Source organism: Hyperolius riggenbachi, chromosome 8 (assembly GCF_040937935.1).
Source record: "Hyperolius riggenbachi isolate aHypRig1 chromosome 8, aHypRig1.pri, whole genome shotgun sequence".
Classification (NCBI taxonomy): Eukaryota; Metazoa; Chordata; class Amphibia; order Anura; family Hyperoliidae; genus Hyperolius; species Hyperolius riggenbachi.
In genome coordinates, this window is record NC_090653.1 from 33,405,265 (window position 1) to 33,430,359 (window position 25,095).

Sequence of the window (25,095 nt, forward strand, 5' to 3'; positions counted from 1 at the left end):
CTTGTGACTCTTGTATCTTGCAGGGCAAGCTGGGAGTTCCAGGACTGCCAGGTTACCCCGGGCGACAGGGGACGAAGGTGAAGGAGGGTTACAGCGGAACATAACGGGTATGCAGCGCCCGCCTCTCTGCACTGGCTTATAATCAACTCTGCCTTATATCGTTACAGGGATCTCTCGGCTTCCCAGGATTCCCAGGGGCCAACGGAGAGAAGGGAGCACGGGTATGGGAAACATTACCTATTCATATAGTGCAGCCCATCCCCTCTATGGTGGAGGGGCTGCTATGACAACGCTTTAACTTGCATTATCTTCAGACTCTCACACACGTTTTTTCATGTGCCTCTTTTGCTGTTAAACACATCCTGCTGGAATTATCCGATCTGATCGTACAGCACCTAACTGGCCCACACAGAATAGGGTGCTGTACGCTTGGAGGTACGGTCATTCAGGATGCTGTATTTGGATGTGGTGGATGACTGGCTGACTCTTTCAGGGACTATTTGTTGTAAATGCATTCAAAGGAGGGGTCTGCATACAGTCTTCAACCTGGAACAATTCAAGCTTATTGTTCCATCATACATGTAAAGACATCTGACCATACATTGACGATCATTTCGGGGCCAACCCAGTCCCCTTTGTCAAGGCAAGGGCAGAAAACATACATATGCAAGTGAAGACTGTGTGCAGACCCCTCCTTTGATTGTATGGATTATCTTTGCCAAGGGATCCAGTACCAGCAACCGCTCCTTAGAGTTGTGTGATTCTTTCTTGTTTATTTGTTGTACATGACATATTGAATTGGATAGCTTTACATTTTTTACGGAATATTAAAGCAACTTTTGCCTTCTTAAAAAATAGAAGGAATTTGTTAGTTTCACTCCAGTAGTTACACTCATCATTTCAGGACAGCAGGCCTCAATCATACTTACAAATTCCTTCTATATTAGGAAAGCAAAGTCTACATGGCATCAAATTTTCAGCTGAAAACATTTAGGTTCCTTCTGATCTTCTACAAAATACTCCTGATGGTTCTCGTTGCCCGTAACTGGGTACTTTGTAATGCAAAATATTGTAGTGATACTACCCTAACCCCCTGTCCTAGCTCCAATCCCCCCTTTCATAGAAAAAAGACTCTTTATTAAGCAAATGTAACATCATACAAACCTTGCTCCAATCTTAATTTCTCAATTATTCCTGCCTAATACTAACCAAAACCCTTCACTAAAGCCTTACAAATACACTTGAGAAATATCGGCTTAGGCCAGGGTTGTCAAATTAAAATACAAAGTGGGCCTAAATTGAACACTGGGACCAAGTCGTGGGCCAATGTGTAGTGGCCACCTCCCTCCCTTGTAAAGTTCTCAGGTGGGGAAACCATATGTGGATCAATTCATATTTGACCCGCAGGCCAGAGTTTGACATGTATGGCTTAGACTGCCTTGACTGAGAATCTAGCGTGTGTATAGCTTCCACCATGACAACGTTTAGTGACCCTCTATGGGAAATGGCCAAATAATCAGCGCCAAATGAGCACATTATCTTATTTTGTTCCTGTGCCACAGAATGCTTGCTTACCCACCTGTCATTCCCCTCCCCCTCTCCCTTAAACAGTACAGCTATAGATAAACCTTACGCCTGTCCAGCTTAAACGCCCAACACTGACTCTGAACTTTTACCAAAGCTTAACCTTAAAAATGTTCTCCAAGAGTAGCCTATAAAAACACCATAATAAACGTAATCATAATGTACTGCATATACATTTTTGCTAATTATTGGGTTAATAAATTGGTGACGCTATACACTGAAATATTTTGATTATATTTTTGAAATGTTTTGTTTAGCCGTATAAAGTACAAACAAACATGCCAAAACAAAAATATTGTGTGCCAAAAATTACAGTAACCCAAATCACTTCACCCAAACAGACTGTGCATTTGTAATTTGAATGTTTAAAATCAAGAATCACATTGTTTTAGGGGTGCTATAGCTATATCATTTTACAAATAACAGACGCCTAACTATAAATTAGTTTTGAATGAATATGCATGCCAATTATTGCTAAAAGGCCCAATTTATAAAAGTTTGTAAGGTGACCTAGGTCCCTGTTGTGGTACATTATTTATCACTGCGGTATTTAATTGAACATACATATTGGGCTAGTTGTATGATTTGATGACTCTGTGTTTGATTCTCTTTTCTCTTAGGGTTTGTCTGGAAAATCAGGTCCAAGAGGAGAGAGGGGCCCCTCGGTAAGTAAATGCAGCCATTGCTTCTATGCTGTGATATCACTATGCCTCCATCCAAGCTAGCTCAATGTGCCTTCAGCCACTCTACTATACTCCCATCCAAGTTAGCGCTAGTGTGCTTCCAGCCAGGCTAGCTGTAGTGTGCCATTAGTCAACCTAGCTCTATTGTCCCTTTAGCAAAGCAAGCTTTAGTGTGCCCCCAGCCAAGCTATCTCTACTATGCCCTCAGCCAAGCTAGTTTTAGTGTGACTTCAGCCAGGCTAGCTCTAGTGTGCCTCCAGCAAGGTTAGCTGTATTGTGCCTTCAGCCACGTAAGCTCTAGTATGCCTCCATACAAGCTAGCTCTAGTGTGCTTCCAGCCATGCTAGCTTTAGTGTGCCTCCAGTCACCCTAGCTCTAGTGTCCCTTTAGCAAAGCTAGCTTTAGTGTGCCCCAGTCAAGCTAGCTCTACTATGCCCCTAGCCAAGCTAGCTCTACTATGCCCCAGCCAAGCTAGCTCTACTATGCCCCTAGCCAAGCTAGCTCTACTATGCCCCCAGCCAAGCTAGCTCTACTATGCCCCCAGCCGAGCTAGCTCTACTATGCCCCCAGCTGAGCTAGCTCTACTATGCCCCCAGCTGAGCTAAATCTACTATACCCCCAGCCCAGCTAGCTCTTGTGTGCCTCCAGCAAGGCTAGCTATAGTGTCCCACCATCCAAGCTACCTGTATTGTTCCTTGAGCCTAGCAAACTTTAGTGTGCCTCCAGCCAAGCTAGCTCTAGTGTGCCTCCAGCTAAGTTAGCTCTAGTGTGATTCCAGCCAAGCTAGCTCTAGAGTGCCTCCAGCCAAGCTAGCTCTAGTGTTGCTCCAGCCAAGCTAGCTCTAATGTGATTTCAGCCAAGCTAGCTCTAGTGTGCCTCCAGCCAAGCTAGCTCTATTGTGACACTAGCCAAGATAGCTCTAGTGTGCCTCCAGCCAAGCTAGCTCTTGTGTTCCTAGCTCTAGTGTGTAAATTGAATAGGATAAAAATATACCTCCTGGGGTTTTTCCTGTAAGGATCTGCAAGCATATCTCCGACACGAATATAATGTAATGCAGGCCCTATTTATGAACTGTGGTGGGAACTTTTCTTGCTAGTAGTCCCTTGCTAGTAGTGAATGAGTTTAGGCTACAGATAAGTTTGGCCAGTGGCATCCACAGCCGGTCTGATGAATTTACAGTCATCACTGGAGAATAAAAATGGTAGATGTTCAGGCCAAGCAGCACTTGGCTTATACATGGCTGCAGGGAAAGCACAGGATATGGATGGCAATATTTCCTAGTTAGTTTAGTACAGTTGGTCATTAAGATGCTAATAATTTGCATGCAAATTAAATACAGATTGTCTGCAGCTTGGAAATTAGGGCAATCAAATTCTGCTGACTTTGATTGGCTCAGTTCCAAACTGCATACAATTTCCTTTAAATTTGCATGCAAGCTGGAATTATTAGCATCTCACTGACCATCGCTATTGTTGGCCGTTGTGGATTTCACTCAAATGCAGCAAATCCTATTAATCATGTCGGCAGTTACTTGTACTCTTCAGTTTTTCTAACCTCTTTGTATTGGTTGGCAAACGGGGAAGGAGGTGGGTATAAAAATTATGCAAGTCCGACAGAAGAATGCGAGCGTGGATGGCATATGAGAATGTGTTTGCTAAGGGGCAACACATACATTTTAGTGTTAAGCGGAAAAGGAAAAAAGGCACAACAGCCTTTGCGGAAAAAAGAGTGCCGCCATAGGTGCCCATTATAAAAGTCACGATTTGTGGGGAGTATTAAGGGTTAGGCATCTGTAAAAGGGAAGGTAAAGGGATAAGCTTCAGTGGGAGGGAGGGGGGGGGGGGTCTTAGGGTTAGGCATGGATCGAGGGAGGATTAAGGGTTAGGCATCGGTAGAGGGAGGTCTTAAGGTTAGGCATCGGTAGAGGGAGGTCTTAGGGTTAGGCATCGGTAGAGGGAGGTCTTAGGGTTAGGCATCGGTAGAGGGAGGTCTTAGAGTTAGGCATTGGTAGAGGGAGGTCTTAGTGTTAGGCATCGGTAGAGGGAGATCTTAGGGTTAGGCATCAGTAGAGGGAGGTCTTAGGGTTAGGCATCGGTAGAGGGGGGTCTTAGGGTTAGGCATTGGTAGAGGGAGGTCTTAGTGTTAGGCATCAGTAGAGGGAGCCTTAAGGGTTAGGCATCGGTACAGTGAGGTGTTAGGGTTAGGCATCGGTAGAGGGGGTTCTTAGGGTTAGGCATGGGTCGATGTAGGGTTAAGGGTTAGGAATCAATAGAGGGTGGTCTTATGGTTAGGCATCGGTAGTGGGAGGCCTTAGGGTTAAGAGTAGGTAGAGGGAGGTCTTAGGGTTAGGCATTGGTAGAGGGAGGTCTTAGGGTTAGGCATTGGTAGAGGGAGGTCTTTGGGTTAGGCATCGGTAGAGGGAGGTCTTAGGGTTAGGCATCGGTAGAGGGAGGTGTTAGGGTTAGGCATCAGTAGAGGGGGGATTCTGTGTGAGAGTAGGGTTAGGTTAAGGCATAGTAAAATATCGGTAAAGATTAACAATATTTTACTGCTGGAATTAAGTAGTAGAATATCGGTAATTTTACCAGTACTCTACTAGCAGCAACCCCTGCACCCTCTTTTCCAGGTGCCTTTTTTCCAATAATGCGTTTTAAGTGCTTGTACCCTGGCTCACATACATGCTCTAAATATTAATGATCTAATTGCATTTTGTGTCTGCAGGGACCCAGAGGACAGAGAGGACCCAGAGGAGCCACAGGAAAATCAGGACCAAAGGTTACTTTACGTCATTTTATTTCTGTGGCTTTGTGTCTCTGTAATACGTGTGTTTTATGTGCCGCAATGTGTATTTCATGCATACAGTGTAGGTATATTAAAACAAAACAAAAAAACATGGAAAAGATACTGCATTTTGTAAATCACTTCCCATCTAAGTTTTAATTGTGAAATAAATATAGTACACATTACATTATTATTACAGGTACATTATCAAAACATTATAGGAGTAGGATGAGGGGTAGGGGGGTAGCAATGCGCTATTAAGATTAGCCATCGCTGCATCATGCAGTATAAAGCTAGCAGGTGCAATGCTGAGATGTTGTAAATGATTGATACACTGGAAGATATTGATTGTATACCTGATCTACCATTAACTGAATAGTGGATTGGGTTCCTTTACCTCTTGCCAAGAAAATAAGACGTACTGTACCTGGAGCATTATGATTCATGTTTCAGACTTACTGGAGGGAACTACGGCTGTGTGTGGACCAACCTTGGCAAGAAAGAGATCAATTGACTTTTAGTTAGTTACATTAGTTTCTGTGTTTGTCCAGATACTCTTTAGTTGAACAAGTTGCATTCAGCTTTCTCTGCTCTGCAGCTGAGCAGAGAGAGGGTGTGGCTTGAAGCCCATCTTTAGGGGTTCACCATATTTTAACTTTGGAGGGTGTGGCATTACAGACTACCCAGCAAGCTCATGGAGGGTGTGGTAATGAAATAAAACCACTTGTTACTGCTGTGTGTTTTAATGTGTCTTCTCCTCATTGCTCTTGGCCCTGAAATCTCTATGGCTTAGTATGAATTTTGGTGGACTCAGGAACAGGAAATGGGAGACAAGTAAAAACTTTTTTTTTCACTTTCCTGCTGACTCTGTTCCTGTTGGTGAGATTTACCATCTTTGTGTCATAATGAGAAATATTTCAGACTGAGGATACAGACAGCAATAAAAACAAAAAGTCTCCAACATCTGTCCCATGTTATCCAAAACAAAATTAAAAACAGGTTTCGGAGGGTGTTTTTAAGGCTCCCTGGATTTTTAATGTGCTTTATTAGGATACATAGGGATGACAATCACATAACTTGTTATTAATATGTTAAGTAGTACGCATGTTACAGAAACAGGCCAGACCTGACAGTAGGTGTCTGACTATGTGCAGTCTATAAAGCCACACAATTCTGGATTTCCTTTACTAACTGTAATTAAAACCAGGGCCAGTGCTACCATAGAGGCAAAGGGGGAAATTGCCCTAGGGCCCCCAAGGTGTCTCCCCCCAAATTAACTGTTGTTCCCCGGTGCCCCTGCAGACAGGTGGTGTCAGTCCCTGCCTCAGAGTCCTTGGGTGAATATTTGGCTGCAACAAAGGGTGCCTACTGCTGATTTTTGATTTGGGGGGTGTCTATTGGGGGGCCCCAGGGTAATTTTGCCCGGGGGCCCCATTGTTACTAGAACCGGCCCTGATTAAAACAGAGAGCTCAGTGTCACAGTGGACAGGGCCTTCAATAGTAATGAAGTTTGTTATATATTCTTAAAAAAAAAAATCAAAAAAGAAAAGTTATCAGGTGTACATATTTACAGACACATTCTCTAGTCAACTGTCTGACCTATTTATCATGAGGTAAGCAAATAAACAGGTTACTTGCTCTATAGCCCTTATGGACATTAGTGTACCTTTAAACTCAGTACTGTGGCTGGAAGGAGTAGTTTATCATGAGTTACACAGCATGGGAAGTGAAAAGGGCTTCTTGAAAGTCATTTAGACTAACTTCATGAGCAGTGTATTTAGTACCAGAACTGCTCTTTGCAGCAACATTTCAATTTATTTTAATAATGCATATTATGCCACTTCAGGTCACAGGTGCACTTTAAATAGAATGACTTTTCTGCCTAGGGTTTATTGTAGCAGTCTGCAGGCGTCATGTTCTGCAAATTGTGCTCTTTGTTTCTGTTAAAATCAAATGATTTTAAAATTAAATGATTAAAGTTTAACACAGGAAGAAAGCAACAAGACCTTCCTCAGAACTTTGTTCAACCCACTTTCCCAGAATGCATTGTGTGCTGAATCCTGTTTTATCTCTTTTGTAGGGCACATCTGGTGGTGATGGACCATCTGGGCAGTCAGGAGAACGAGTAAGTCCACAGTGATCTGTATTTTGGGCAATCTTTGCACTCTCCAATATTTGTACAAGATATTTTTTTTTATCTTTTGCAAATCTGCATTCAGCTGTTGCTTACTTTTTATGACCTTTCATTCTTAACACGATAAACTGTTGTTTCCCTCGTTTCTTTATTCAGTAATTGGTGTATGTTCAGCTTTTCTTGTTTCTGATATTCTCTTATTCTTTCTTCACTTTGAAGGGTCTTCCTGGACCACAAGGTCCTAACGGTTTCCCAGGACCAAAAGGCCCTCCTGTGAGTAAATCTATATTGTTTATTGATGTGATGTTATAGTTGTATGGTTATACATCTAGGTTCCTCATGGTTGAAAGGTTGGGTTTTGAGTATCACTGGGACTGTTAAATAGAGACGGATAATGAAATATACATATGTGGAAGTCAAAAAGTTAACAAAACAGTTATCTGGATGGTGGCTGGATGGTGTAATGGTTAAGGGCTCTGCCTCTGACACAGGAGACCAGGGTTCGAATCTTGGCTCTGCCTGTTCAGTAAGCCAGAACCTATTCAGTAGGAGACCTTAGGCAAGTCTCCCTAACACTGCTACTGCCTATAGAGCGCGTCCTTGTGGCTGCAGCTCTGGCGCTTTGAGTCCGCTAGGAGAAAAGCGCGATATAAATGTTCTTGTCTTGTCTTATCTTAGTAGTAACAAAAGCTGAAAACATTACAGAGTTTTTAAATGCCACATAAAGTACAATGTTTAAACTGAAGGTACTGTTCACTTGGATACAGGTGTGAAATAACTACAAACTGAATGAGTAGACATTATGTGCTTTAGGAAATGTTACCGGTAGTAATGCCGCGAAACATCGCCTGCTTACCCATTAGCACCACGTGCATTAGCTGTTTAAAGCGCACATTGCTATTATGACGCGTGTTACCATAGCAATCCTTGCGTTACCCCTGAGCATAGTGCATCGGACCCCAACTAACCTTTCTCCAATCTAAGGGCTCATTTCACTAAACCGTGATAAGTCAGTTATCACGTGTAAAGGCTGTGCACGCACAAATGAGCGCACAAAGCATTATGCGTGCGAACAGTTTCCACTGTTCGCGTGTTAAGTTTTATTGCGCGAACGGTGTTACGCTTCATGCGCTAAGTGCGGAATGCCATTGAAAGCTATGGCGCTTCACGCAATCAAGAGATAGAGTTTGGCAATGAAATCAGCAATGGTGCTTACGTTAACATGTGAGTGCACGGTGCGCGAAAAGTTTAACACGCGTCACATAATGTACTGTATATAGTAATAATTCATTATCTACATACTGTTCGTGTGATCTGCAGTGACTTTACGCGATAATGATACTTAGCGCGTGATAACAATACTTTGCGCGTGAAGTGTAACGCCGTTTGCGCAAAGTTACTGTCCTGCTAAGTGTTACGCTTTAGTGAATCAAGCCCAAGTGTTTTTTAATATGACCCAGGCAAAGGTAACAATTGTTTTACCGCGTAATAGACAATTTTTGAAATGTTCGGTCCCAGTTTGCTGAAGGGGACGCCAGATAGAGATGTAATAATGCCATCTGATAGATTAGTCATTATAGTGTCTAGATTTTAACCCTTTTTTGTTGTTAAAACAAGACTTCTGTAGCTAAAAATCTTGTTTTACTGATGTAACTACCAGTATGTTTTACAAAACACTACAGCAAAAACAGTTAAGAGGAGACTTAACCTTCCTGGCGGTAAGCCCTCGGGCTATGCCGCGCAGGAGGATTTCTCAGGCCCTGCTGGGCCGATTTGCATATTTTTTTTTTTTTTGTACGTGCAGCTAGCACTTTGCAAGCTGCGTGTACTGCCCGATCGCCTCCGCACTGATTCGCCGCTACTCGCCGCACCCCCCCGACCCCATGCGCTGCCTGGCCATTCAGTGCCAGGCAGCGCTGAATGTTGGATCGGGACTCCCTTTGACGTCACGACGTTGATGACGTCATACCGGACGTCGCCATGGCGACAGGGAAAGCCCTAATGGAAATCCCGTTCATAACAGGATTTCCGGACAGGCTTGATCGCTGGAGGCGATCGAAGAGGGTGGGGGGATGCCGCTGCACAGTGGCTGTCATGTAGCTAGCGCTAGGCTAGCTACATGATTAAAAAAAATAAAAATTAAAAAAATAGTGCTGCGCTGCCCCCTGGCGGTTTTACTTAACTGCCAGGAGGGTTAATCTAACCATATACATCGATTCTTGTGTTCGATCGAGCCTTAGATTCAGTATAGAGCAAGGAGAGGCAGTGACTATGCAAACTCTGAACTCACTCTCTTTTTTTCAGCCCACTATTTTGTGCTTTTAGAATGCCTTTCAAAGGAAGGTAGAAAGCAAATAATCATCTTCATCCAAAGAAATGTGCCTATTCTAGTGCACATGGGTATTCTTTGGGCATCATCCCCTTGACGTAGTAGGAATGCCTGATAGTTAAAGGGAACCTGAGGTCAGAAGAATTCAGAGGCTGCCATCTTCATTCCCTTGTCAACAGTGCCAGTTGCCTGGCTGTCATGCTCAGTGGCTTTAGTTGTTTTTGAACCACACACCTACAACAAGCATGCTGTTAATGGAGTCAGACCAGAGTAAAAGAATCTGATCTGCAGCTCATTCTAGTCCAGAGACTAATAGTATTAGAGGCGGAGCATCAGCACAGAAGTCAGGCAATTAAATAAAGATTGCAGCCTCCGTATTTCTCTCACTTCAGGTTCCCTGTAAGCTAGTTCCTCTGTCAATGTATCAAGTGAATAACAACGCTCTCCCCAGTCAATACTCCCCTAATGTTGACAGGCACACTGGGTTGGTTGCACAAGTGAGAAGGAACCCACATGTTCACTGGGCTGCCCCGCGCTCTATTGTAGCCACTATGACAGGACACAGAGCTGGTAGAACTCAGGAGGGGAACCCCATGCCTTTATAAACTTTTAAACAAAAAATGAATTCTTCGCACATTGGAAAAAAGTCCTGTTGTATGACCACCAACCCAGGTTCACACAGCTGCATTGAATAATGAGGGGTATGGACAGGGCCGGATTTTCCATAAGGAACTGTTGACACATGCCTACAGGCGCCTTATGTGGTAGAGGCGGCCCCTCCTCCTCAGATCACTGACCTCAGAAGCTTACACCCTAATTAGTGTCTCATGTCACTAAGGATGGTGCTTACATTAACATGTGAGTTATATAAAGATATGAGACAGTGATCAGAGTGTAAGATTCTAAGGACAGTTAGTGACATAAGGCAAAGTTCATAATATTTTACTTGGGGGTGTGGCCTGTGTTCAGGGGTGGAGTTTAGGGTGCCAGAATGCCTGCGCCTACAGGCCTCTGAGTTGTAAATCCAGCCTTGGGTATGGAGGTGGTATTGCACACGTGAGATAAGACTCACAGCACTTTAATGAATGGAGCGTCCAGTACGACGCATTACCATGTGGTAGTTAGTATATAGTCATATTGAATGAACCCTTTTGTCATTTTGAAATGACTAGGTCCATATGCCTGGTTGCTTTCTTAGACTTAAGTTCTTATTACTTGATTGTGATTTGTACTTTATTTACTGGAATGACATCTGAAGTGTTCTGCGCTGCTCCCAGTACCCCATGTTTCATCATCTTCCTAAATTAAGTAGACTTCATGACCACAGTCACAGCTGTAAATTTTAATAAGGAATTCTTCTGACTACCACTACAACATGTTCTACAGAGGGGCAACACAGTGGAGAAATTCTTCAGTCTACCAAGGCCTGTCTTTTATTTTGGACTGTGCTAATCTTTCAATAGAAACCATTCTTCTGTAAAGAAACAACTCAGCAGAAGCTAAGCCGCAGAGCTAATAATTCTGTGCTTATTCGGTAGGGTCCTCCAGGCAAAGACGGAATCCCCGGGCATCCTGGACAGAGAGGAGAAGTGGTAAGGTTTCTAGCTTGTCTCTTGTGCCCTTTAGTATATTTCATTCTGATGTATTCCACTCTATACCAATTGTGCCTTGTTTTATTTTCTAGGGTTTCCAAGGTAAAATGGGAACCACTGGACCTCCAGGTGTTGTGGGACCACAGGTAAGATCTGATAACATTCTCCAGCCACATGTCATTATATGCACACACTCATTCAGCACTTTAATAAGAACACTGTGCAAACACTGGCTAGGGCCTTAGTTTGCACTTTAAACAGCCCCAGTCCTTCTTGGCTGTGATTCCACAAGATATTAATGTTGGAACAGTTTTAGGTCTAAATGGACAAGATTGCATCACACAATTTCACCAGATTTCTCCTTTAAATTAGGAGCGCAACCTTTGATCTAGCAGACCAGGGTTAGAATTCTAGCAGGAACTGGTACCTAGCCAGTAAAGAGTCATTGGGCATGACTTTCTAACACTCCAAATGCCTACTAGGGTGACTTACTGAGTGCACTTTAAGTGCCTGCAGCTTCCTATACCTACCCTCCATGGGAGTCCCACAAAATATTCAGAGACAGTACATTACGTTATGAAGCACCTTAAATCTCCATATGTAAAGCCATAAGTTTCTATAAATAACGATTATGAACACCTATAGCGACCATGCTATTTTCAAACTAAATGTATTTATTATTTTATATATAACTAGTTGACCCAAGGCCTTAAAAAACGGGCTCTAGGTCTGTTTTTGCGCAGTGTGCATACCCGCGCACACGCCGCCCTGGCTCCTTGGCCCCGTTTTGTCTCAACGGCTGTCTGGGTCCGTGCTGTGCACATGCAGTAGCAAAAAGCACGGACCCAGCTACACAGAGACAGGCACACGCAGGGACACGGGTTTTATTATAGAGGATTTTATATTAATTAATATATTATATTATAATGGAACACACTTATGTTTTGCTAGGGTAATGCAGGAGAATCTGGTCCTATGGGAGAAAGAGGACATCCTGGCCCACCTGGACCACCAGGAGAGCAAGGATTGGCTGGCCCAAGTGGAAAGGATGGTACTAAGGTAAGCTAATTATGAAGCTTCACTTTTTCAATACTCTACCAATGGAATATCTCCTTCTGAAAGGTAATCAGACACTCTTTTGGGTTTTGCTCATATTTCTTGTAGTATAATCGGGTACACAATTAGGGACAACTGACAATTTTGCACTAAATAAGTTTTTCAGCAACAAGTATTCACTTGAAGCAAATGATTGATCAAGGTAGAAGCCAAATCCAACCTTTTCCCAATGTATTGTATTGGAAAGATTGCAGGATCCCTCATTCTTTCAGGCTGCCCCTTTGGCAGTGCTGAATGCATTAATAAGCACCTACTCAACCCAGAGCCAAGGTAAACGCCATTTCTGGTTAGTGAAAGCTACAGGCTAATTAAAATGTGACTTTGGGTCTCCCAAGAAGAGGGTTTATGGACACCAGTCCCTTAGGCTTCATAAATGTCAACAAAATATGAAGTTTTATTTTTAAAGAGGCCATTTGGTGCTCTTTCAACAAGTGTTTTCTGTTTTTTGTAAGAAAATGTTGTTGTTTTTTTTTTGCTAAAGTGGTGAGTAAAGACTTGCTGCCATAGCCACCAATGATGTGGACGCAATGATTGGCAGAAAACCCAGTATCAACCCATGCAGCCATCTGTCTCCAACCTAAATGATGACTTGCCTTGGGACAGACATTTACTGTCTACCAAAAACTCAATCTCCCAGACACAATTTTCTTACATGATCTGTAGATCAGCATTGCAGCAATCTGCAAAGTTTCTGGCCACATCTACTCAATGTCAGGTCAGCCAGTGGATCAGTGGAAGTGCCAGTGTAAACCTGAAAGCCATCAGACTTGTGTCTATGGCCACCTCCTGTCTTTACTATACTGGAACAAAGAGTTTAGAAGCACCATGCTAGCTGCAAATTGGGGATCAGACTGTAAACCGTTGCCAAAACCTTCAATGGTCTCCCAATTAAGAATGTATTAGTATTATAACTACTGTAATAGTCTGAAAGGTAGTATGATCCATTCTGCACTGAAATAAAAGTAATGAAGACATTCATATATGTTATAAATATCTATCCATTTATAGTGCTCCTTCCTCAAACAAGTGGAAAGGGTCCACAACTATACCTGTCACTTGTCTTGAAATTGTTTACTATGTCAAGAACATGGCTGAACTGCGAAAATGTTTCAGACCTCCTAGGGGCTTTAATAATAGCTCTCCTTTAGCTACTGGTAGTCCATTTTGTTTTTACCTTAATGTTGTATCTTCTGATCCTCCTCTCTCATTCACCTACTGACTAATGTCCTCCTTCACACAGGGAGACCCTGGAACTGTTGGAGTCCCCGGTAAAGATGGTCCAGCTGGTTTAAGAGGGTTCCCCGGAGAGAGAGGCCTGCCTGGTACACCAGTGAGTGATGTGATGTTACAATGACACCTATAATATTTACATTATTTAATGCAGTATTACTACAGTCACACAGGGAGACACAGTGCTAAGATTTATGAGTGTCTCTTATTTAGGACTTGGTTAGCTTCTTAAAGAACTCCAAACACTCCGGAATCATCAATGTTCTTATTAAAAGTCAACAAGTCACGCAACTGTGCAAACATAAATCTCAAAAATACAATCTGGATTATTATTAGGATGTATTCTTTTATATTATTATTATTATTATTATGTAAGTTATTAGTAATGGTGTCCTTGACATATTATTATTATTAGTATTGTTACTAGTATTAGTAGTACCTTATTCATATGGTACTAATTATAGATAAAGCTGTACGATAATAGCTGTGCTTTACAAATTTACACCCATAGGAAGGGCAAAATATTACACCATAGTAAAAAAAAAAATCTTGCCCAAGTAAGTTTTCATTATATAAAAATGGGGGGACGTAGGATTCTGCAGGAAAAGCAGACAGGAATGACTGAGTGGGTGAGAGTGATGTAGTGGGAGTGTACAAATGAAAGGTTGGGGTTTGAGGCCCCGTGTTAATGGTAGGCGACACATTGAACATGATGAGGGAGAGAGTTCCAGGGAGTGGAAGCAGCACTTGAGAAAGTTTGATGCTATTAATGCAAAGAAGGGGAGGAGGTCATTTCAGATGCTGGGAGGGACGTAATATAATTTCCTGTTCAATCGACAGGTGATTCAGTCAGCAGAAAGTTGTACCGTACATGTCCAAACTGCTCCCGATCGATAAAGGTATTGATTTTATGATGATAACTTTGCAAAATCGATCCCTTTCTTAATCGGTAATGGATCGGACATGTCAGAAATTATCGCCCGATTTCCATCGATCGGGCGGGAAATTGCATCGTGTGTTCCCAGCATAAGGTCACTGGTAGGTTGGTTAGAACTGTATTTTCTTTGAAGGACAAAAATGAAGGTGGTCACAATGGTCATACAACAAGTGTGACCATCAGGATCGTCACACCCATAACAAGAGTAGCTACAAAAACACCAGATCTGATGTATAGTCCTTTGTATTCGAAGCAGAGAAGGTTAGTAATTGGGGCCCCCCCATAGCTCTGGGCCCCCATGCATTGGAGATGCTGCTCCCCTCTAGTTAGGCCCTTGCAGATACCCCACACAAACACAAAGAGAACATACAAACTCCATGGCGATAGTGTCATGATGATCAGGATTTAAACCTAGGACTTTTTAGTTGCAGATAACCCACACAAACACAAAGAGAACATACAAACTCCATGGCGATAGTGTCATGATCAGGATTCAAACCTAGGACTTTTTAGTTCTGTAAGACGAGCGTGTTAACCACTAAACTACAGTGCCACCCAGCAGATGAGAAGTTTTGTGAAGCATAGAGAAGTCTAACTTATTAACCTAAAAACGTACAAATGATCATAAATATCAGTCAGATTCCCACCAGACACAATAGATACATAAGCCCTTATTCAATTCACTTTTTATCCAAAGTTTCTCCAAGATCGTATTTTCACACCTAATCAATAAAGTGCTTTTAAAGCTTGCAGCAAGCTAGAGAAAACACAAGAGGGTTGAGGGTGAGTATGTGCACCCTATGGGAAGAAACACAGAGACAACGGGAGCCCAGTTGGTGCAGTACGTCACAGAGATTGATGAATAAATTAAATGGTGTTGAAATAATACTCAGAAAGGCGGGTTGCAGAAGGGCAACCAACCACTGCAGGCAGGTGGAGATGCACAAACCCGACTCCACTCGGGGTACCAGGAGACCTGGCGAAGGTCGCTCTCTTGAAAAAACTCTTACACACTGGCAAACTAGGTAGTGTCAGAGACCACCAGTGGTCAGGTGTAGGAGCACCCCACGGATGGGGTGAGACACAGTAAAAAAATGGATAAAGAGGCGCCCAAGGTGAATAAAATACATTAAAAGCAGCTAAAATATAAATAAATGAGGTGGCTTACCTCAATGATGACACACCCATATAGGAATGGATATTTATTAGTAAAAAAAGCACAGGCAACGCGTTTCGTGGGAACTCGCCCACTTCCTCAGGGCAAATAAAGTGCCACTAAATGCCGGTAGCCGGATTCAAGGCACCTCTGAATCCGGCTACCGGCATTTAGTGGCACTTTATTTGGCCTGAGGAAGGCCTGTGCTTTTTTTTGCTAATAAATATCCATTCCTATATGGGTGTGTCATCATTGAGGTAAGCCACCTCATTTATTTATATTTTAGTTGCTTTTAATGTATTTTATTCACCTTGGGCGCCTGTTTATCCATTTTTTACTAAGCTAGATACTTACAGATACTTACAGGAGTATTCACTGAAGCAGTAATTTTGCCTTACATACCCAGCAAGGCTCACAGTTCTTTATTTGGTTTAATTACATGGAATCTGACTGTTTTGTTTTTTTAGATAAATACTGACAAGAGTGAAAAAAATATTTAGTGAATAGAGCACGTGCAATAAATGACTTGTACCTCAGCTATTGTATGAAAATCACATTATACTTATGGAACACATACATCTGCGTGTTACCTAAAGCCATATAATCATCTAAATGACTGGTAGACTTATACTGTAAATGTGTAGCTAACACCATTCTGCTTGTTTCTGAACCTTCCAGATCTTGTATTATGTCCATTCCTATAATCTTTTATTTTCTTGTTTTCCATTAGGGTGGTCCAGGTCTGAAGGGTAATGAAGGTCCGGCAGGCCCAGCAGGCCCAGCAGTAAGTATACCGAATTTCTGTGCTAATGCTTAGATAAGCGCAACAGTAGGTTTATAAGTGATGCACAACTGAGATAACACAATTTTTCTCCTCCAGGGATCTCCTGGAGAAAGAGGCGGAGCAGGACCAAGTGGACCAATCGGACCTCCTGGAAGACCGGGCCCACAGGGACCAGCAGGTGCTGCTGGAGAAAAGGGTGTACCAGTATGTATAAATCTGGGTGTCAGTGAAATGTATTTAACTGTTCTGGGACATGATTCATGCTATGCTATAATTTACCTGAGCAGTAAAATATAAAGTATATATTGTGTTAGTAAGACAGCTCATAGGCCTACCATAAATGTTCTTTAGTATGATGTCTGTCTGTGGACACCTCCAGATCTCAGCAGACATCCACCTGGCTGGAAAAGCAAGGATTTATTTGTGAAGTAAGATTTTTCTAGCAGCTAACCAACAGTATTTCCTTAAAGGATACCTGAAGTGAATCGAAGGCCTTTTTTCTTGTTGGAGCCTTGGATTGCAAAAAAACCTTGAGGAGCGCTAGAGGATAATAGGAGTGAACTGTCACCCTGAGAGGGGAGCCAACTCTGAAAACCCATCTAGACTACAAATCAAAAAGCCAGAGTTGTCTTCTCAGATCTCACTTTATTCAAAATCATTTTAACAACCGCATAAAATCCCCTTATCACCCCTTAAAAAAAGTATGTGGATGCCTGTAAATGCTGTCTGCCATGCTTGTGCCACCTGTAGGTACCCCTGGTGTCTGCTATTCGTTGTTTAACCAGGCTTTTCGGCAGCCAATCAAAAAGGGAAGGCATCAGCTGCAATGGGGACGCCCAGTGTACACCCAGTGCATGCCCATTGCTGCTAAAGATGGCCCACCTCCTGAGCCATGCTCCCATCTGCGCACCTCAAAAAAACATATTGCCATAATGCTCATAATGCTTTGGGACTCCCTTTGTCCAGTTTTCTCCACTCTTCACTGCTTTTAAGGGAATCAAAAATCAGTTTTAAAAATGTAATTGCATCTGGGAAGATGGCAGCGACCCTGGGACTATTTTGGGGGTCACTGCCATCTTGCCAGATAAAATAAAATTTTATAAATCAATTTTAGGTCATATAAAAGCAGCGGGGAACAGCTTCAATGGGACAGACATGATCATTCTGGCAATGTTTTGCGGGTTTTTTTTGGTGGGGGAGGGGGGAGCATTTAGCAAATTCACAGGTTTAAGATAATTCTGTGATTTGATAACATAACATAATGTGAGAATGTATAGTCAATATACTATCTGAAAATCCTGGTGAATGACCATTGAGTAAAAAAGAAATCTGAATAGTCACGGTAAAGTCCAGATGGAGACTACAACAATCCTGTCTTTTTGGGGGATAGAATTCTAGATCCAGGAGTAGAGATGGTCTATCAGATGCTAATAATTCTGTCTTGCATTGAAATCAAATGCAAATTGTATTCAGCTTGAAATAGGACCAATCAACATAAACAAAAAGTACATTTGATAGCCCAAAACCAAGCTGCATACAATTTGCATTAAATCTAAATGCAAGGCAGAATTATGAGCACCACACTCTCCATTTCTACTCAAGAAATATTGTAATAACACATAGTAAAGAAATAGGATCATATGAAACTTACACGGGCACTATGGTGAAAAATTGTAAGAATGTAAAATATTTGCAAACATACTGTAGACCAATAAGAAGTAAATTTTTTCCAGAGTAAAATGAGCCATAAATTACTTTTCTCCTCTGTTGCTGTCACTTACAGTAGGTAGTAGAAATCTGACAGACGTGACAGGTTTTGGACTAGTCCATCTCTTCATAGGGGATTCTCAGCAAGGTTTTTATTCTTTATAAAAATATTCCCTAAAAAGGATTTAAACAATGATGCTGGTCAGCTTCTCTGCTCACTACACTGTTTTTGGCAGTTGGACAGAGAAACTGCCATTCACTGCCCTATGAAGAGATGGGCTAGTTCAAAACCTGTCGGTTCTGTCAGATTTCTACTGCCTACTGTAAGCGACAGCAACATAGGAGAAAAGTAATTTATGGCTCATTTTACTCTGGAAAAAACATACAGTACTTATTTGTCAATGTTTGCATATATTTTAAATTTTAAAATTTTTCACCATAGTGCCCCTTTAAAGGAATAATATTTAAGTTATAAAGAAAAAACCTCATGGTATAATGCACCACTATAAAGAACAGTAGCTTTATTCAGATCAGGGGAGTAACAATAGCCCTCCAGGGGCTAGCCCCTCACCCCACACCTGTACGTAATGCAGAGCAGCAGAGGCAGTGGAGCGCTATACATTTCCTGCTCCCAGCAGCTGGACAGGTCCTCTTCACTCCTCTTAAGTTCACCTCTTTGCCGTGCCATGCAGCCAATCACCATGTGGTTCAAGCCTCTGCGTGTCACATGACATGCATAGAGAGCTGCATACTGATTGGCTGTGCGATGATGAGTCGCACTGAAGAGGAGTGAGGAGTACCTGTCCCACTGCTGGGAGCAGGTAATGTATAACACTCTGTATTACACATAGGAGAGGGCTTCCGTGGTAGAGAGCAGGTAAATAATTTAGGGGGCCACAGATCTCTGTGGGGGGCTTAATGTAGTTACACCCCTGATTCAGATGCAAGCATCTTAAAACATACATCAAATTAAAATGTATTTCTATACCAACCGCCTCCCATATTGCACTCAGTGTATTGCAGTGACAATCCTAATTCATGCCCGAGTTCAGTCCAGACAGTCATTAACCCTCTGCACTCAAAATGCTCACAGCAAGTTCAGTTCATGGCTGGATATTGTTAATGACTTTGGAGCAATGTCATTGTATACTGTATATGGCTCACATATATTAAATGTAATTTCTGGTGAGATATACAGTATATGAAAATAGTAACGTCAATACTTATCTAGCTGTTGGCCCTTTAAAGGGATACTGTAGGGGGGTCGGGGGAAAATGAGTTGAAGTTACCCGGGGCTTCTAATGGTCCCCCGCAGACACGCAGACATCCTGTGCCCGCGCAGCCGCTCACCGTTGCTCCGGCCCCGCCTCCAGTTCACTTCTGGAATTTCTGACTTTAAAGTCAGAAAACCACTCCGCCTGCATTGCCGTATCCTCGCTTCCGCTGATGGCACCAGGAGCATACTGCGCAGACCAAAGACCATACTGGACTTGTGCAATACACTCCTGGTGACATCAGCGGGAGTGAGGACACGGCAATGCAGGCGCAGTGGTTTTCTGACTTTAAAGTCAGAAATTCCAGAAGTGTACTGGAGGTGGGGCCGGAGCATCGGTGAGTGGCTGCGCGGGCACAGGATGTCTGCGGGGGACCTTTAGAAGCCCCGGGTAACTTCAACTCATTTTCCCCCGACCCCCCTACAATATCCCTTTAAGGACCCCGCCTTTTGTAACTGCAGTCTTCTCCAAATGTCACCCCCATTCACGTATGTGGATCTGTAGGCAGTACTCCATTGCATGGAAGGGAGTATTACTAGAGTGGCACAACTGCTGCCCTCAGGGTTCACATACACTCTTCTTTCTCCCTGCTTGTTCATCATGGGGGTAAAAGTTGTTTAGCCAGTAGATGCACCACTGTGTGCCTGCCAATGAGTGCTGTAAAGACAGCTGGGGCCATATGCAATTCACTTTTTCACCTGAGTTTTCTCCTAGGTGATACTTTTAAACTTGTAAATAAAATGCCTTTTAAGCCACCAGAAAGCAAGCAAATACTCAAAATAATTTTGATAGCACTTTTTCACCTACTTTTTGGTTCTTTTTTAGTTGAAAAGTGCTGAAAAGTTATTTTAAATCGAAGATGCAAAATTATCTCCCAGGAGAAAACCCAGGTGAAAAATGAAATTGCATATGGCCCGTGGTCTATTAACCAGCTACCTCCAATGATCTCATGGTGTGGCATAACCCGGTAGTCAAGCTGTCCACCTACATGTTTCGTCCCCAATGTTGCTTCATCAGCATTGTATAGAAGCAAATTGCTTTACAGAATACCATGCAGTACGGCTTGCTTCCTCTTTTCTCTGGATTCAGCTGGTGAACCATATGTCCTCTATATAAACAAGCAAGACTTTGCAGTTTTAAGACTTTATTTCTGCCAATAGGAAATAACAGGCAGGTGAGGCTTTAAGCCTGTATGTATAAGTGTTCTGCATTAGGAAGCACAGTTACACAATGGATTTTTAACGTAAAAAGTTAAGTTCTAGTGGTAATATTTATAATTGGCTCTAATCGGTATGATTGCGATCAGAATTTGCCTTACTCAGTTTGTGTTTAGCTGTGCTAAATATCAGTTAGGGAGTTAGGACCTCTTAATTCTGTAATGTTAGAGAGTAAACAGCCAAACCAGTAGCTCTAACTTCTAAAAACAAAATAAAAAAATCATGAAACTATTTGTAATATTAAAGAAATAAAAAAATCAGATTTAACACAATACATACATATGATACAAGTGCTATACTTACCTTCTTAATTTGAGGATAAAGATAAACACAAAAGCAACGAAAACCAAGTTATAATTCAATCATTACCAATTCTTATTTCTTATTGTTTGTGTGACTGTTTTGACTTATGAAACTACTGATAACACAGATTCCATTCAATTTAGCCCTGGACTAGGTACATTATCTTGTCTTGTACTCGGGTAATACCTTCTCTTTGGTCCTCTAGGGAGAGAAAGGCCCCATTGGCCCAGCAGGAAGAGATGGTGTGCAGGGGCCTGTAGGTCTTCCCGGACCAGCTGGACCTCCCGGAATCTCTGGAGAAGATGGTGATAAGGTATATTTAACATTTTAGCCCGGTATAGACATTAGATAGTTCTAGGTTGTCAGTTTAAATAGATGTTAAGTAAGTTTATGCTTATAAGGCTAGCACAAGCTAGAACAAGGATATAGGGGTTGGCCTACATATCAGTACCCCACCCTTTCTGCATCCCGAATCTTTCTATTGGTTGTGTCAGATAGCTACACGGACCAATAGGGAAGGCCTAGGGATGAACCTATTTTCCACTTTGACTTTGACTTCAGTACACAAATTGCTACAATATAAGTAGAGATGAGATCCTAACAATTTCAACCTTAATGTTAATTAAGTGCTACTTGCAATAGGCCCAATTGTCAGGAAGTGCATTGGCCCAATTCCAAGCTGCATATATATTTTTTATTAAATCTGCATTGAAGCTGAGTTTGTAAGCATCCAATTGAGTATCTCTAAAGGTGGCCATACATGCTACAATTTTTTTTTTTTCTTCGATTAGATAATTTATTTCGATTATTCCGTTAGATCGAATGTAAAGATTTTTCCAGCATGTCCGATCAGATTTTTTCTCGAAAAAACGGGATAATCGTTTGAATTTCTTGATCGGAAAAAAAATATTTTCAACTTTCATTCGATTCGATCATTTAGATCAAATAAACGGGAAAATCAAATGTTTTTATTGTATCGTGTATGGGCACCATAAATATAAACTAATGGATGGACTGTTTTCAGGTGCTCTGTAAAGCAGTGGAGCCCTTCCATATTTATATGTTATGATTACACATTCTCAAATAACCCTCCCCATCAGTCCCGGATTTCTGGAAAGGTCACCAGGGCCCAGGCCTTGGGCCGCTGCTGGCCAAGGGGAGGCTGGACGAGGAATTGCTGCACATGGAAGAAGAGGCTGCAAATGGAATATGGAAGCTCCAAATACGGAGCAACATATGGACATATGGAGCTGCTACTCAAAGGATCTGTGTATAACTGAAAGGGCTGCTGTACATGAAGGTTAGACATGGAATAGGGGGCTCCAGAAGAATTAGGTGGGGGATGCGGCACATGGAACGGGAGCTGCAAGAAAGTTGGCCTAGGGGAGGAAAAACTTAAAATCCGGCCATGCTCCCTGTCAGAAGTATGAATGGGAACAGCTCAAACACTAGTTGTACAGTATATCAGTGTGCTTGTGTAATGTGACAAAGAATAATTCTATTGATTTTGGATTACTCTTATTATGAAAAACTTTCTTTTTTCTCCAGGGTGAAGTTGGTGAACACGGCCAGAAGGGAGGAAAGGGTAACAAGGGCGAGCATGTGAGTACTGTGCTGTTCATCCGTCTGTACTGAATGTGCTGAACAGAATGCTCTATATGTATTTAATGTTCTTTAAAGTGTAACTCTACTCGGATATTTATATTTTAGTTTTACACAGAATGAGGAAGGATTAGAACATAAATCATTTTTTTTATTGATTTTTGTGTCCTCATTCGAGAGATATCCCCTCACTTCCTGTTCTCTGTGGCTGGTACAGGAAGAGAGGAACAAATGTAACAGAGCATAAATTCTGACTCCTCCCAATTCATCCATAAATAAAATACTTTGCTTGGAGTTCCAGATTAAACTGTACGATCCCTTAAAGTGTTTATATAATTGTGTAAAGTAACATGTTTTCACAACATTTGACTCAAATAGTGGCCATACATCAAGCGATTTTGGCAGCCAATCAACCAAGAGGCAGATTTTTCTATCTGATCGAAGAGAGATCTGTTGGCCGCCATAAACCACAGGCCGATTTCAGCAAGAAATCTTTCGGGAATCAGCCTAGTGACTTTGCCTCGCTGCCCCCAGCCCTATCTCCACAAATGTACATGTACTCCCCCAGGGCCCGTGCATTAATACTTTGTCTATCGATGTCTCCGCATACTTGTGCCTCATTCGTGCCTCATGTGGTTGCCGGTGGCAACTACGTGGGGCTTGAAAGAGGAAAAATAGTGCGGAGACAACATAGTGATGGTTGCTAAAAGGTCAGTAAATTAGTTGGGTGAGTGCAGTCTTATACTGGTGACCACAGTGATAACTTTGTTTAATAAACTCAAGCAGTCCTGGATTTATACTGAAAGAAAAAAATTGCAGTAAACACTGCATGCAACTGGAATCACACAACTACTAAAGCACGTGCACACTTGCAATAATGGTTATCTGAAACAATCATTTATTATCCTTTTGATTAAACGCCCTGCTTAGCGCTCTAAAATTGGCCATACACTGGGTGATGGCCGCCTGACGTGCCCAAAAGATAGATCCCTGATGGAAAGTTGTTCAAAGAGAGATCTATTCCTGACTTTGAGAAAGAGAGGCGGACCTCTCGAAACGCGTCAGCGATTGGCTCCTGAGTAGTGACGTCACTCATCACGTGGGAGGAGGCGTGGCCACAGGACGGAGTTCAGAGACTTGCCTATCAGCAACACCACTCCGGAAGAACCATCTAAATCCACATAGTGCCTCACCTACAACTGGAGCCGGGCGTGCTAGCCCGACGTTTAAACTTTCAATCTACGTCCAGTCTCTCCCACTGTGAGCCACCGGCCAGGGCCGGTGGGATCGAGCGGCTCCGCCTACGCATCCGGAAGAAACTGCATAGATGTCAGAATAAGACGTCCTAACCGTGAGTTAACATCCAGGGGTACCCCTGCTACGGGATTATTTAGCACCATTGAGACTATTTATACTGGACACCTAGGATATCTCAATATCTAAAGCACATTCTTCTTGGATCATATAAGCAGACTGTCTGTGAATAAGATCTACCACCTAAGTCTGGTAAAGACCTAAGAGACTGTTTACCAGTATCAATCAAACCCAGTCCTTATCAATTGCTCATATCATGAGCTATATATCGCAACTTCAGATCTCTCTACATGTAGTATTACTAATCAATTCTTACTATCAGCGAATATTTATTGTTGAATCAAACGCTAGGATTAGTTGAGATATTCCAGATCCCTTTAAAAGGAAATTTCCGAGTGTTAATTCACCAGGAGATAGAAGAGCCAGTTCTATATCAAGCTAATGTTTTATTTCCTTCTTTATTTTATAGATTATCATGATCATGTTTTAATATATTTTATATTAATAAAAAGCGATACTCACCTAAATTGAGCGCAGTCTGGTATACACTTATACAATTCATTTCTGAGATTGGGATACTCAAATATCCAGACTTAGCAGCAATATTGAATTCAGGCGCAACACCATTTGCAATTCACTTGCAGGTCAGTAAATTAGTTGGGTGAGTGCAGTCTTATACTGGTGACCACAGTGATAACTTTGTTTAATAAACTCAAGCAGTCCTGGATTTATACTGAAAGAAAAAAATTGCAGTAAACACTGCATGCAACTGGAATCACACAACTACTAAAGCACGTGCACACTTGCAATAATGGTTATCTGAAACAATCATTTATTATCCTTTTGATTAAACGCCCTGCTTAGCTCTCTAAAATTGGCCATACACTGGGTGATGGCCGCCTGACGTGCCCAAAAGATAGATCCCTGATGGAAAGTTGTTCAAAGAGAGATCTATTCCTGACACGCACTGCAATAAATTGTTAATAGATTTCATCTTGAAATCTATTAAAAATGTATAGAACTGCCACATCAGAGCAGGCTGTTGGGCCCCCAGATCCCCCCCATCTAATAGTGATCCCCTGTGGTCCTTGTAGAATGCTTGCAGACGAGTGCACTCACCTGTCCCCTGACACGTTCCCTCCTGTGTCCTTCCACCATCATCCTTGCCGGTACGCCTGTTGTCTGTGACCCGCAAGCTTGTCGCATAACATGCCGTCAAGTCACAGAGAGAAGGTACTCCAGCAGGGATGGAGACAGGAGGACACAGGAGGGAGTGTGCCGATGGACAGATGACTATGCTCCACTGTGAGCACTCTACAAGGGCCCCAGGGGATCACTATTGGTGGATGGTG

General features: G+C 42.3%; 1 protein-coding gene across 6 annotated transcripts in view; it reads left to right on the forward strand.

Annotated features, from left to right (window-relative positions):
• COL11A2 (collagen type XI alpha 2 chain) overlaps window positions 1-25,095 on the forward strand; it is a 235,462-nt gene that overhangs the window by 179,350 nt on the left and 31,017 nt on the right. For all 6 annotated transcript variants that reach the window (XM_068250195.1, XM_068250194.1, XM_068250196.1 and 3 more), the window contains 14 exons: window positions 24-77; window positions 168-221; window positions 2,205-2,249; window positions 4,989-5,042; window positions 7,129-7,173; window positions 7,402-7,455; window positions 11,050-11,103; window positions 11,196-11,249; window positions 12,055-12,162; window positions 13,460-13,549; window positions 16,273-16,326; window positions 16,423-16,530; window positions 21,033-21,140; window positions 22,376-22,429. In XM_068250195.1, coding sequence (XP_068106296.1) covers window positions 24-77; window positions 168-221; window positions 2,205-2,249; window positions 4,989-5,042; window positions 7,129-7,173; window positions 7,402-7,455; window positions 11,050-11,103; window positions 11,196-11,249; window positions 12,055-12,162; window positions 13,460-13,549; window positions 16,273-16,326; window positions 16,423-16,530; window positions 21,033-21,140; window positions 22,376-22,429 — 936 coding nt within the window. The remainder of the gene's footprint in view (window positions 1-23; window positions 78-167; window positions 222-2,204; window positions 2,250-4,988; window positions 5,043-7,128; window positions 7,174-7,401; window positions 7,456-11,049; window positions 11,104-11,195; window positions 11,250-12,054; window positions 12,163-13,459; window positions 13,550-16,272; window positions 16,327-16,422; window positions 16,531-21,032; window positions 21,141-22,375; window positions 22,430-25,095) is intronic.